At 38.4% G+C, this 14,684-nt stretch overlaps 1 protein-coding gene across 2 annotated transcripts in view; it reads left to right on the top strand.

Annotated features, from left to right (window-relative positions):
* Positions 1-14,684, top strand: part of LOC149080646 (zinc finger MIZ domain-containing protein 1-like) — a 128,690-nt gene that overhangs the window by 100,692 nt on the left and 13,314 nt on the right. For both annotated transcript variants that reach the window (XM_089239814.1, XM_089239813.1), the window contains one exon: positions 2,755-2,883. In XM_089239814.1, coding sequence (XP_089095940.1) covers positions 2,755-2,883 — 129 coding nt within the window. The remainder of the gene's footprint in view (positions 1-2,754; positions 2,884-14,684) is intronic.

The raw sequence follows: 14,684 nt of genomic DNA, 5'->3' as shown, positions 1-14,684 counted from the left end.
ACACATTACAATTATTAAATCTGTTCTGGTAGGCAGGCGAACAGATTTTGAATGACTGCTGTATCCACTAGCCAGGGTGCAAAATTATGCATCAATTTTTAAAAAAATGGTAAAAATAAATAACATTGACAATATCTTCACAACTTTATCCGCTCAGTAACAATAAAATGCTTACCTTTTGTATAAACGGTGTCTTCGACATCAATGACTTTGTAGCTCGGTGCCGGGTGGTGACCCGATTTGGCCTATATTAATTCATTTTGATGCATCGTTAAATACAGACGATAAATCTATCACTTTTTTCATCGTAAAAATACCATCGACTTTCATTTGGAAGAAACACTAATATATTATTATCCCCTGCATTCACAGCTTGTGACTCAAGCTAACATTTCCCTCTTTCAATATGGTGATGGTCTTTGGTGTAGACACTTACTGATAGGAAGGAGGAAGATGAACATTGTTTTCCAATACTATTCATTGTCATTCTAATATAGAACTTTCGAGGTTGTGATATGTGAAAATTTGGATTATTTTGAATGGAATTAAATATCGTACAAGTTGTTCTCTTTGAAACTGAAAAGCTATAAAAATGAGATTAAAACAGTTTTAGAAAAAAAAGAAGATATTTTGGAGTGTATTGAGTGAATGCATTTTTACTTTTGTACTATACTGTTAGATATTGGACAAGCAAAAATTTCTGATGTAGTTCTGATTTTCCAGTGTCATACAGGTACAGGTCAGATATACAGGGTGTTCTATTAATGGACCGACAACTCAAAGGGTTGTTAGTAGGCATCAAGAGGAACAAAAATTGCAATGGAACATGGTGTGGCAAATCAAGTTGAGAGGGTGAAAAGCGTGAAAAACTCATGCAGGCTCTGAGTCCAGAGAAGACGAAAGGTGGATATCAGTTGATCAATGAATGCGTGCGTGGGTTTGCTCACCATATCTGACATAAGCAGCATCGCAAAACACATGTGCTGGGGTAGGATTATGTGCTGTGGACAACATAAATTAGCGCTATTGCTGTAGTAAGGACGTGTAGCAGTTAGTTATCTGTTTCAATAAATATCGTGATGGCTGACTACACGAACAAGGAATATATTGATATGCATCTGATTTATGGTCGAGCAGATGGCAATGGGCGCTTAGCACAGCAGGGATGTGCCAAATGCATTATCCGATGAGGCGGTGTCCGCACCATACTACCTTTGCCACAATCGATTGACTACTACAGGAGACTTTGTATGCTATACAAAAGCATACCTGGTATCGTCGTGCTTGTCTGGGAATAATTTTTGTCATTGTAGACTGTGTAATGACATCAGCAGCCGCCACTTCCAACAACTCTTGTAATAATTAATCAAATAAATCTTCTTGTAGTTATTATTGTACTTTTTGTCGTTCCAATGTGACGTTGAAACCTGCATGCGTTTTTCGTAATTTTCACCCTCTCAACGTGGTTTGCGACACCATGTTCAATTGCAATTTTTATTCCTCTTGATGTCTATTAACAACCCTGAGTTTGTCGGTCCATTAACAGAACACCCTGTATTAACAATATTGTTGTGCTACTGGGGTGTTCATTCCATCAGCTTTCGAAAACAGTTTTTTTTGTATGTAATTGATTGTTACAGATTCTGGTGACAATTTAATTTTGCACCTCGTCAATATCTCAGGACTGGTTATGTGCCATTGAATCCAGATAACCTAATGGAAATGGCCACTTTATATGATTTTTTTTCTGTAAAATCAAATTACCACCAAAATCTGTTACTGCAATTTCTGAATGTTTGTAGTGTTTCATCTTTCTCTAACAACATACATAATTCATATGTGATTCCATACATATTTTATTTTAAGTACAACACACACAGAAAAGGAAAAATTCCACTAATGATCCTCACACTCAAACACATGGAGTCTGTATAGGAAGTTAAACTACAGCTGAATTAGCTATTTTTTAAATTCTGATTAGTCTGTTTCTTTTATCGTCATTTCCCACATCTCATCCTTCCTTCCCTTCTATACGAAGTGTTTCTGTTCCTGTGCATTGAAAAACAAACAAACCTCATGGGGTAATAGGCCTTTCGTGGAATTGAAATTTATCCCTCATCAATTGCACATGGCTCAAAATAATTTGGGGATATTTATTATTTATTTAAATTCATTAAAATTTAGTTGATGATTTACTCGTGTGACACAACTCTTTGTGGATACCTGACAATGTTCTTTGTCATTATTTTATCAATTAAAAAGTTTAAAACTTACAATTAAATAAAACCACATTTTCCTTGATTGTTTTGAGCAGTGTATTATCTCTATATTATAAGAGAGGCAAAAGAAACTCAAACAATCAAACAATTTTGTGGTTCTCCTAGAATTTTTTTTTCTCTCTCTCATTTTATATTTATTTTTTCAAGATTCTTTTTTAAATTACTCATTAAATCCGAGCTATCCCAAAAACTTGCTTACTACAAGCGACAAAATTGCCATACAGTCAGTATTGTATCAAATCAAATGCATTAATTTTCTGGTTAGATCTAGAATCTAGCTAAAAGATAGCTTGTTATAAGAGGGTACAACTGTACATTCAAAAATTCATAAAAAGAATTAGAGTCAAGTTAAAAAAATAAAACAATGGAGTAATAATAAAAGGTAGTTTTTACTTCAAACCAGCAATGAAACTTTACAGAGTATGTGTGTCTTTATCAGTTTGTCATACCTTGAAAATTTTTTCTGATTTATTAGATTTATGTCCAGCATCAAAACGCTTCAAAGCAATGTCACCAAGTAGTATGACAATGCCAACTACAAGCACTTGGGAAATGGGTCAAGGACTGTCACCTTATCCTGCACTTTCTACACCAGATATACAATGTTAGTATATTAGTTGACTTTGCATATTTATTTGTATATCATTGACTGTTTATAAGTATTAAATTTCATTTGTTTTAGTTTTGAACATTATGGGATAGCTATATTTGTGAATTTGAACCAGATATAACAGTGGGACCTCCTTAACAGACATCTCCTATTAGAGGACACTACCCATTAGCAGACATTTTTCAAGCCTGTGAAACAGGGCCTCAATCTATTTTGCTATATATTAATAGATACTCCCAAATCAGCAAACAAAAGCTTAGACCCAACATTGCCCATTACCCAGGGGTTCCACTGTATGTTACTAGTCAATTTTTTTGGTTTCTTTTTTAATGCACAGGGTGAAAACTTGAGTCATTTTTAGCTCAAATAACTTGAACCATTGGTTATATAAACATATTTTCAATTAAAAGAAGTATCCAAATAATATGCTCATTTTAGATATGTCTTTTGTTTTACTAACAAGATAAAAGTTTAATTTTTTATATGGTCTCCTGTCTTTTAACTTTCAATTAAAAAAAAAATTGTTGCTCTCTCTCTCTCTCTTGAGCCCAGCAAAAAAAAAATAAATAAATAAAATAAAATCATCCATGTTTCTAAGTGTAATATTAGCCAAGACATTTTTGAATTCAAAAACCACAAAAATATGAAAGAACAGCTTATAAAGCATATGAACAGCAAAGAACAAGCTTGTCCCTTGATTTAAGCTGTTCTTCCCCTAATTTTCAGAGATTTTTGAATTCAAATATCTCATACAGCTAATATTACACTTAGAAGTATATTATTTTGTTGGGCTCAGAAAGGACAGGGCAACAACTTTCTATTATCACAAAAAAATGAGTAACTTTGCCTGGTTTTAATTTATACAAAAATTGCCACGTTTTTAAGACAAATAAATTACACTGGTCGAATGGTCGACGCGTTTCGGCTCTTCAATGGAGAGCCGTCATCAGGACCTCGTGGTCAGAACTCACACGAATGAAGAGTGATGTTTACGTCTGGTCGTCCGAAGAGTTCGCCTTTGTATTTGCTGCGTCCGAGTGGTCTTTGGATGCGAATTGGGGAGCCATCTGTTGTAAAGTGTTGAAAGTTTTTTCACGACTGAGGTTAATAAAGCCTGTCCAAGCTGACGAAATAGGTGGTGTGTTTCTTCCATCATTAACGAGGAAATTCTGGCATGTTCTGATGAAGTATCCCTCGAGAAAATTCAATTCCGAATTGTGTGTTGCTTTTTTAAAAACAAATGCTTTGTCAAAATCAAAATGATGTGAATGTTGCCAGCAGTGTTGGGCAATAGCCGAATTATCCGTCCGTCCCTTCTCAACATGCTTTCGGTGTTCGAGAACTCGAATATTTAGATTTCTTCTAGTTTGGCCAATATATCCATTTTCACAATTCTTGCATGGGATGAAGTAGATACCAGATTCTTTGGAGGGTGAGATAGGATCTTTCAGATGGGAAAAGGTGAGTATATTTGTTGGCTGGAATATTGTATGGAAGTCAAATTTCTTGAAGATAGAAGAGATCATGAAACTTGAAGAAACGAATGGAAGAACAACGGTATTAGAAAACTGTTTTGAGTCAGCTGGAAGCAGGTTCGTGGCGCATGTCTGGGTCATTTTTCTGAGGACCTTGTCGATGATAAAAGGTGAAAAACCCCGATTAGAAGCGATGTCACGAAGGATATTGAGTTCATTCTGGAGGGAGGCTGAATCACTGCAAAGTTTTAGTGCTCGATGAACAAAAGAAGAAAATGCCGAAAGTTTCTGATTGGGAGGATGAAAGGATTTTGCATGAGGTGGCATGGAGATAGCGAATGGCTTACGGTACACAGATGTATGAAATTCAGTGTCTGTCTTTTTAATGAGCACGTCGAGAAAAGGCAGTATATTATTTTTTTCCATTTCATAGGTGAATTCAATATGTGGGTCAATAGAATTCATAAAATTGAATAACTCAGTGACATTGACATCAGTCTCATCAACTAAAGTGAATGTGTCATCAACATACCTGATCCAAAGTTTGAAGTGGTGGGTTTCCAAAAGTTTTGTTTCGAAAAAATCCATATATATGTCACAGAGGATAGGCGAGAGTGGGTTGCCCATGGCAAGACCTTCTGTTTGGCGGTAAAACTTTCCAAACACTGAAAAATAATTGTGCGATACACAAAGTTGGGTGAGTTGACATATTTCTTCGATTTCAATCGAGGAGAAGTGGAATTCTTGCAGACGTTGTTTCAGGAAAGAAATTGCACCGCTGATGGGAATGTTAGTAAACATGGATTTGATATCGAAGGAAATCATTGTAGCGTTATCTGGTTGAATGCTGCGGATGATGGAAACGAATTCTGAGGAATTCTTTACTGTGAAACGATGTTTTTTGCAGAGAGGGGACAAAAGTTCAACGAGAAATTTAGCAAGTTGATGCGTAGGTGATCCAATGCAAGAAATTATAGGTCTTACTGAAAATGAAGGTTTGTGTATTTTTGGAAGAGCATAAAGTCTCCCGCAGTTTGCGGCGGATGGAAAGATGCGTTTCTTGGTCGAAGAATGTAGAATGGGAGTCTGATTGATTTTCTTTTGAACCAGTTTTAGAAGGGTAGGAGCTGGATCCGTATTGAGACAAGTATATGGTCTATCGCTAATTAATTTTTCAACCGACTCTTGATACATGGATTTATCAAGTACAACAATTTGGCCACCTTTGTCAGCTTGAGTGATGAAAATATTGTTGTTTCTTTTAAGTTCTCGAATGGCAGAGATCTCAGATTTCTCAAATGGTGAAGAAATGGTTTTTCGATTGGCCGAAACTGAAGAGGAAACCAAGTGCCGAAGAGATTCTTTCTGATCAGGAGAAATTTTACTGTTGAGGAACGACCGTTCGATGGGCGCAAGAAGTTTTGTAGGACAAAAATGAGGCCTAGGTGATGCGAAATTAAGTCCGTATTCAAGTACTTTCAAATGGGCACCAGACAATGTTTCACTCGAAAGATTGACAACTTTTGGAGCATTCGAGAAGTCAGAAAATTTATGAGAACTTTTTTTCGAAGAACTTCTTGCAAGAAGCTGAGTGAACTTATTATCCAAAATTTCTTGATGTTGGCGATACACGTGAAGTGCCCGGTGGAACGATCTTGCGTCAAGCTGGACGAAATCATCACGAGAATGTGCGAGAGAGAGATGCAGTTTGTACAAATCCAATTCAATTTTAGCAAGATTGCGACGGTGACCATGGATGATCGATCGCAAAATTGCAAGTCGACAATTGAAAAGGTTGCGTTTGATGCGAACGGAAACAGGCTGATTGGAAAAAACTTGTAAAAATTGTGGCATTACCTTGTGATCTCTGCAACGTTTCAGGAATGCAATCTTGTTAAGAATCCGGAGTTTCTTGATACGGAGGGCACAAAAATGGTTGATCGAGTTCATATTGGCGAAGTCCCAGGAATCAACGGATGTAGTATGAAAAGAAAGCACACGTTGGGCTAAAATATTATCACAAAAAAATGAGTAACTTTGCCTGGTTTTAATTTATACAAAAATTGCCACGTTTTTAAGACAAATAAATTACACTGGTCGAATGGTCGACGCGTTTCGGCTCTTCAATGGAGAGCCGTCATCAGGACCTCGTGGTCAGAACTCACACGAATGAAGAGTGATGTTTACGTCTGGTCGTCCGAAGAGTTCGCCTTTGTATTTGCTGCGTCCGAGTGGTCTTTGGATGCGAATTGGGGAGCCATCTGTTGTAAAGTGTTGAAAGTTTTTTCACGACTGAGGTTAATAAAGCCTGTCCAAGCTGACGAAATAGGTGGTGTGTTTCTTCCATCATTAACGAGGAAATTCTGGCATGTTCTGATGAAGTATCCCTCGAGAAAATTCAATTCCGAATTGTGTGTTGCTTTTTTAAAAACAAATGCTTTGTCAAAATCAAAATGATGTGAATGTTGCCAGCAGTGTTGGGCAATAGCCGAATTATCCGTCCGTCCCTTCTCAACATGCTTTCGGTGTTCGAGAACTCGAATATTTAGATTTCTTCTAGTTTGGCCAATATATCCATTTTCACAATTCTTGCATGGGATGAAGTAGATACCAGATTCTTTGGAGGGTGAGATAGGATCTTTCAGATGGGAAAAGGTGAGTATATTTGTTGGCTGGAATATTGTATGGAAGTCAAATTTCTTGAAGATAGAAGAGATCATGAAACTTGAAGAAACGAATGGAAGAACAACGGTATTAGAAAACTGTTTTGAGTCAGCTGGAAGCAGGTTCGTGGCGCATGTCTGGGTCATTTTTCTGAGGACCTTGTCGATGATAAAAGGTGAAAAACCCCGATTAGAAGCGATGTCACGAAGGATATTGAGTTCATTCTGGAGGGAGGCTGAATCACTGCAAAGTTTTAGTGCTCGATGAACAAAAGAAGAAAATGCCGAAAGTTTCTGATTGGGAGGATGAAAGGATTTTGCATGAGGTGGCATGGAGATAGCGAATGGCTTACGGTACACAGATGTATGAAATTCAGTGTCTGTCTTTTTAATGAGCACGTCGAGAAAAGGCAGTATATTATTTTTTTCCATTTCATAGGTGAATTCAATATGTGGGTCAATAGAATTCATAAAATTGAATAACTCAGTGACATTGACATCAGTCTCATCAACTAAAGTGAATGTGTCATCAACATACCTGATCCAAAGTTTGAAGTGGTGGGTTTCCAAAAGTTTTGTTTCGAAAAAATCCATATATATGTCACAGAGGATAGGCGAGAGTGGGTTGCCCATGGCAAGACCTTCTGTTTGGCGGTAAAACTTTCCAAACACTGAAAAATAATTGTGCGATACACAAAGTTGGGTGAGTTGACATATTTCTTCGATTTCAATCGAGGAGAAGTGGAATTCTTGCAGACGTTGTTTCAGGAAAGAAATTGCACCGCTGATGGGAATGTTAGTAAACATGGATTTGATATCGAAGGAAATCATTGTAGCGTTATCTGGTTGAATGCTGCGGATGATGGAAACGAATTCTGAGGAATTCTTTACTGTGAAACGATGTTTTTTGCAGAGAGGGGACAAAAGTTCAACGAGAAATTTAGCAAGTTGATGCGTAGGTGATCCAATGCAAGAAATTATAGGTCTTACTGAAAATGAAGGTTTGTGTATTTTTGGAAGAGCATAAAGTCTCCCGCAGTTTGCGGCGGATGGAAAGATGCGTTTCTTGGTCGAAGAATGTAGAATGGGAGTCTGATTGATTTTCTTTTGAACCAGTTTTAGAAGGGTAGGAGCTGGATCCGTATTGAGACAAGTATATGGTCTATCGCTAATTAATTTTTCAACCGACTCTTGATACATGGATTTATCAAGTACAACAATTTGGCCACCTTTGTCAGCTTGAGTGATGAAAATATTGTTGTTTCTTTTAAGTTCTCGAATGGCAGAGATCTCAGATTTCTCAAATGGTGAAGAAATGGTTTTTCGATTGGCCGAAACTGAAGAGGAAACCAAGTGCCGAAGAGATTCTTTCTGATCAGGAGAAATTTTACTGTTGAGGAACGACCGTTCGATGGGCGCAAGAAGTTTTGTAGGACAAAAATGAGGCCTAGGTGATGCGAAATTAAGTCCGTATTCAAGTACTTTCAAATGGGCACCAGACAATGTTTCACTCGAAAGATTGACAACTTTTGGAGCATTCGAGAAGTCAGAAAATTTATGAGAACTTTTTTTCGAAGAACTTCTTGCAAGAAGCTGAGTGAACTTATTATCCAAAATTTCTTGATGTTGGCGATACACGTGAAGTGCCCGGTGGAACGATCTTGCGTCAAGCTGGACGAAATCATCACGAGAATGTGCGAGAGAGAGATGCAGTTTGTACAAATCCAATTCAATTTTAGCAAGATTGCGACGGTGACCATGGATGATCGATCGCAAAATTGCAAGTCGACAATTGAAAAGGTTGCGTTTGATGCGAACGGAAACAGGCTGATTGGAAAAAACTTGTAAAAATTGTGGCATTACCTTGTGATCTCTGCAACGTTTCAGGAATGCAATCTTGTTAAGAATCCGGAGTTTCTTGATACGGAGGGCACAAAAATGGTTGATCGAGTTCATATTGGCGAAGTCCCAGGAATCAACGGATGTAGTATGAAAAGAAAGCACACGTTGGGCTAAAATATTATCACAAAAAAATGAGTAACTTTGCCTGGTTTTAATTTATACAAAAATTGCCACGTTTTTAAGACAAATAAATTACACTGGTCGAATGGTCGACGCGTTTCGGCTCTTCAATGGAGAGCCGTCATCAGGACCTCGTGGTCAGAACTCACACGAATGAAGAGTGATGTTTACGTCTGGTCGTCCGAAGAGTTCGCCTTTGTATTTGCTGCGTCCGAGTGGTCTTTGGATGCGAATTGGGGAGCCATCTGTTGTAAAGTGTTGAAAGTTTTTTCACGACTGAGGTTAATAAAGCCTGTCCAAGCTGACGAAATAGGTGGTGTGTTTCTTCCATCATTAACGAGGAAATTCTGGCATGTTCTGATGAAGTATCCCTCGAGAAAATTCAATTCCGAATTGTGTGTTGCTTTTTTAAAAACAAATGCTTTGTCAAAATCAAAATGATGTGAATGTTGCCAGCAGTGTTGGGCAATAGCCGAATTATCCGTCCGTCCCTTCTCAACATGCTTTCGGTGTTCGAGAACTCGAATATTTAGATTTCTTCTAGTTTGGCCAATATATCCATTTTCACAATTCTTGCATGGGATGAAGTAGATACCAGATTCTTTGGAGGGTGAGATAGGATCTTTCAGATGGGAAAAGGTGAGTATATTTGTTGGCTGGAATATTGTATGGAAGTCAAATTTCTTGAAGATAGAAGAGATCATGAAACTTGAAGAAACGAATGGAAGAACAACGGTATTAGAAAACTGTTTTGAGTCAGCTGGAAGCAGGTTCGTGGCGCATGTCTGGGTCATTTTTCTGAGGACCTTGTCGATGATAAAAGGTGAAAAACCCCGATTAGAAGCGATGTCACGAAGGATATTGAGTTCATTCTGGAGGGAGGCTGAATCACTGCAAAGTTTTAGTGCTCGATGAACAAAAGAAGAAAATGCCGAAAGTTTCTGATTGGGAGGATGAAAGGATTTTGCATGAGGTGGCATGGAGATAGCGAATGGCTTACGGTACACAGATGTATGAAATTCAGTGTCTGTCTTTTTAATGAGCACGTCGAGAAAAGGCAGTATATTATTTTTTTCCATTTCATAGGTGAATTCAATATGTGGGTCAATAGAATTCATAAAATTGAATAACTCAGTGACATTGACATCAGTCTCATCAACTAAAGTGAATGTGTCATCAACATACCTGATCCAAAGTTTGAAGTGGTGGGTTTCCAAAAGTTTTGTTTCGAAAAAATCCATATATATGTCACAGAGGATAGGCGAGAGTGGGTTGCCCATGGCAAGACCTTCTGTTTGGCGGTAAAACTTTCCAAACACTGAAAAATAATTGTGCGATACACAAAGTTGGGTGAGTTGACATATTTCTTCGATTTCAATCGAGGAGAAGTGGAATTCTTGCAGACGTTGTTTCAGGAAAGAAATTGCACCGCTGATGGGAATGTTAGTAAACATGGATTTGATATCGAAGGAAATCATTGTAGCGTTATCTGGTTGAATGCTGCGGATGATGGAAACGAATTCTGAGGAATTCTTTACTGTGAAACGATGTTTTTTGCAGAGAGGGGACAAAAGTTCAACGAGAAATTTAGCAAGTTGATGCGTAGGTGATCCAATGCAAGAAATTATAGGTCTTACTGAAAATGAAGGTTTGTGTATTTTTGGAAGAGCATAAAGTCTCCCGCAGTTTGCGGCGGATGGAAAGATGCGTTTCTTGGTCGAAGAATGTAGAATGGGAGTCTGATTGATTTTCTTTTGAACCAGTTTTAGAAGGGTAGGAGCTGGATCCGTATTGAGACAAGTATATGGTCTATCGCTAATTAATTTTTCAACCGACTCTTGATACATGGATTTATCAAGTACAACAATTTGGCCACCTTTGTCAGCTTGAGTGATGAAAATATTGTTGTTTCTTTTAAGTTCTCGAATGGCAGAGATCTCAGATTTCTCAAATGGTGAAGAAATGGTTTTTCGATTGGCCGAAACTGAAGAGGAAACCAAGTGCCGAAGAGATTCTTTCTGATCAGGAGAAATTTTACTGTTGAGGAACGACCGTTCGATGGGCGCAAGAAGTTTTGTAGGACAAAAATGAGGCCTAGGTGATGCGAAATTAAGTCCGTATTCAAGTACTTTCAAATGGGCACCAGACAATGTTTCACTCGAAAGATTGACAACTTTTGGAGCATTCGAGAAGTCAGAAAATTTATGAGAACTTTTTTTCGAAGAACTTCTTGCAAGAAGCTGAGTGAACTTATTATCCAAAATTTCTTGATGTTGGCGATACACGTGAAGTGCCCGGTGGAACGATCTTGCGTCAAGCTGGACGAAATCATCACGAGAATGTGCGAGAGAGAGATGCAGTTTGTACAAATCCAATTCAATTTTAGCAAGATTGCGACGGTGACCATGGATGATCGATCGCAAAATTGCAAGTCGACAATTGAAAAGGTTGCGTTTGATGCGAACGGAAACAGGCTGATTGGAAAAAACTTGTAAAAATTGTGGCATTACCTTGTGATCTCTGCAACGTTTCAGGAATGCAATCTTGTTAAGAATCCGGAGTTTCTTGATACGGAGGGCACAAAAATGGTTGATCGAGTTCATATTGGCGAAGTCCCAGGAATCAACGGATGTAGTATGAAAAGAAAGCACACGTTGGGCTAAAATATTATCACAAAAAAATGAGTAACTTTGCCTGGTTTTAATTTATACAAAAATTGCCACGTTTTTAAGACAAATAAATTACACTGGTCGAATGGTCGACGCGTTTCGGCTCTTCAATGGAGAGCCGTCATCAGGACCTCGTGGTCAGAACTCACACGAATGAAGAGTGATGTTTACGTCTGGTCGTCCGAAGAGTTCGCCTTTGTATTTGCTGCGTCCGAGTGGTCTTTGGATGCGAATTGGGGAGCCATCTGTTGTAAAGTGTTGAAAGTTTTTTCACGACTGAGGTTAATAAAGCCTGTCCAAGCTGACGAAATAGGTGGTGTGTTTCTTCCATCATTAACGAGGAAATTCTGGCATGTTCTGATGAAGTATCCCTCGAGAAAATTCAATTCCGAATTGTGTGTTGCTTTTTTAAAAACAAATGCTTTGTCAAAATCAAAATGATGTGAATGTTGCCAGCAGTGTTGGGCAATAGCCGAATTATCCGTCCGTCCCTTCTCAACATGCTTTCGGTGTTCGAGAACTCGAATATTTAGATTTCTTCTAGTTTGGCCAATATATCCATTTTCACAATTCTTGCATGGGATGAAGTAGATACCAGATTCTTTGGAGGGTGAGATAGGATCTTTCAGATGGGAAAAGGTGAGTATATTTGTTGGCTGGAATATTGTATGGAAGTCAAATTTCTTGAAGATAGAAGAGATCATGAAACTTGAAGAAACGAATGGAAGAACAACGGTATTAGAAAACTGTTTTGAGTCAGCTGGAAGCAGGTTCGTGGCGCATGTCTGGGTCATTTTTCTGAGGACCTTGTCGATGATAAAAGGTGAAAAACCCCGATTAGAAGCGATGTCACGAAGGATATTGAGTTCATTCTGGAGGGAGGCTGAATCACTGCAAAGTTTTAGTGCTCGATGAACAAAAGAAGAAAATGCCGAAAGTTTCTGATTGGGAGGATGAAAGGATTTTGCATGAGGTGGCATGGAGATAGCGAATGGCTTACGGTACACAGATGTATGAAATTCAGTGTCTGTCTTTTTAATGAGCACGTCGAGAAAAGGCAGTATATTATTTTTTTCCATTTCATAGGTGAATTCAATATGTGGGTCAATAGAATTCATAAAATTGAATAACTCAGTGACATTGACATCAGTCTCATCAACTAAAGTGAATGTGTCATCAACATACCTGATCCAAAGTTTGAAGTGGTGGGTTTCCAAAAGTTTTGTTTCGAAAAAATCCATATATATGTCACAGAGGATAGGCGAGAGTGGGTTGCCCATGGCAAGACCTTCTGTTTGGCGGTAAAACTTTCCAAACACTGAAAAATAATTGTGCGATACACAAAGTTGGGTGAGTTGACATATTTCTTCGATTTCAATCGAGGAGAAGTGGAATTCTTGCAGACGTTGTTTCAGGAAAGAAATTGCACCGCTGATGGGAATGTTAGTAAACATGGATTTGATATCGAAGGAAATCATTGTAGCGTTATCTGGTTGAATGCTGCGGATGATGGAAACGAATTCTGAGGAATTCTTTACTGTGAAACGATGTTTTTTGCAGAGAGGGGACAAAAGTTCAACGAGAAATTTAGCAAGTTGATGCGTAGGTGATCCAATGCAAGAAATTATAGGTCTTACTGAAAATGAAGGTTTGTGTATTTTTGGAAGAGCATAAAGTCTCCCGCAGTTTGCGGCGGATGGAAAGATGCGTTTCTTGGTCGAAGAATGTAGAATGGGAGTCTGATTGATTTTCTTTTGAACCAGTTTTAGAAGGGTAGGAGCTGGATCCGTATTGAGACAAGTATATGGTCTATCGCTAATTAATTTTTCAACCGACTCTTGATACATGGATTTATCAAGTACAACAATTTGGCCACCTTTGTCAGCTTGAGTGATGAAAATATTGTTGTTTCTTTTAAGTTCTCGAATGGCAGAGATCTCAGATTTCTCAAATGGTGAAGAAATGGTTTTTCGATTGGCCGAAACTGAAGAGGAAACCAAGTGCCGAAGAGATTCTTTCTGATCAGGAGAAATTTTACTGTTGAGGAACGACCGTTCGATGGGCGCAAGAAGTTTTGTAGGACAAAAATGAGGCCTAGGTGATGCGAAATTAAGTCCGTATTCAAGTACTTTCAAATGGGCACCAGACAATGTTTCACTCGAAAGATTGACAACTTTTGGAGCATTCGAGAAGTCAGAAAATTTATGAGAACTTTTTTTCGAAGAACTTCTTGCAAGAAGCTGAGTGAACTTATTATCCAAAATTTCTTGATGTTGGCGATACACGTGAAGTGCCCGGTGGAACGATCTTGCGTCAAGCTGGACGAAATCATCACGAGAATGTGCGAGAGAGAGATGCAGTTTGTACAAATCCAATTCAATTTTAGCAAGATTGCGACGGTGACCATGGATGATCGATCGCAAAATTGCAAGTCGACAATTGAAAAGGTTGCGTTTGATGCGAACGGAAACAGGCTGATTGGAAAAAACTTGTAAAAATTGTGGCATTACCTTGTGATCTCTGCAACGTTTCAGGAATGCAATCTTGTTAAGAATCCGGAGTTTCTTGATACGGAGGGCACAAAAATGGTTGATCGAGTTCATATTGGCGAAGTCCCAGGAATCAACGGATGTAGTATGAAAAGAAAGCACACGTTGGGCTAAAATATTATCACAAAAAAATGAGTAACTTTGCCTGGTTTTAATTTATACAAAAATTGCCACGTTTTTAAGACAAATAAATTACACTGGTCGAATGGTCGACGCGTTTCGGCTCTTCAATGGAGAGCCGTCATCAGGACCTCGTGGTCAGAACTCACACGAATGAAGAGTGATGTTTACGTCTGGTCGTCCGAAGAGTTCGCCTTTGTATTTGCTGCGTCCGAGTGGTCTTTGGATGCGAATTGGGGAGCCATCTGTTGTAAAGTGTTGAAAGTTTTTTCACGACTGAGGTTAATAAAGCCTGTC

The sequence above is a fragment of the Pholcus phalangioides genome, unplaced genomic scaffold (genome assembly GCF_987345545.1).
Source record: "Pholcus phalangioides strain wild (caught in Gottingen) unplaced genomic scaffold, Ppha-v1.0 ptg000011l_1, whole genome shotgun sequence".
NCBI classification, from domain to species: domain Eukaryota; kingdom Metazoa; phylum Arthropoda; class Arachnida; order Araneae; family Pholcidae; genus Pholcus; species Pholcus phalangioides.
Note: the sequence above shows the minus strand (reverse complement) of the source record. Positions and strands in the feature narration are given on the sequence as shown.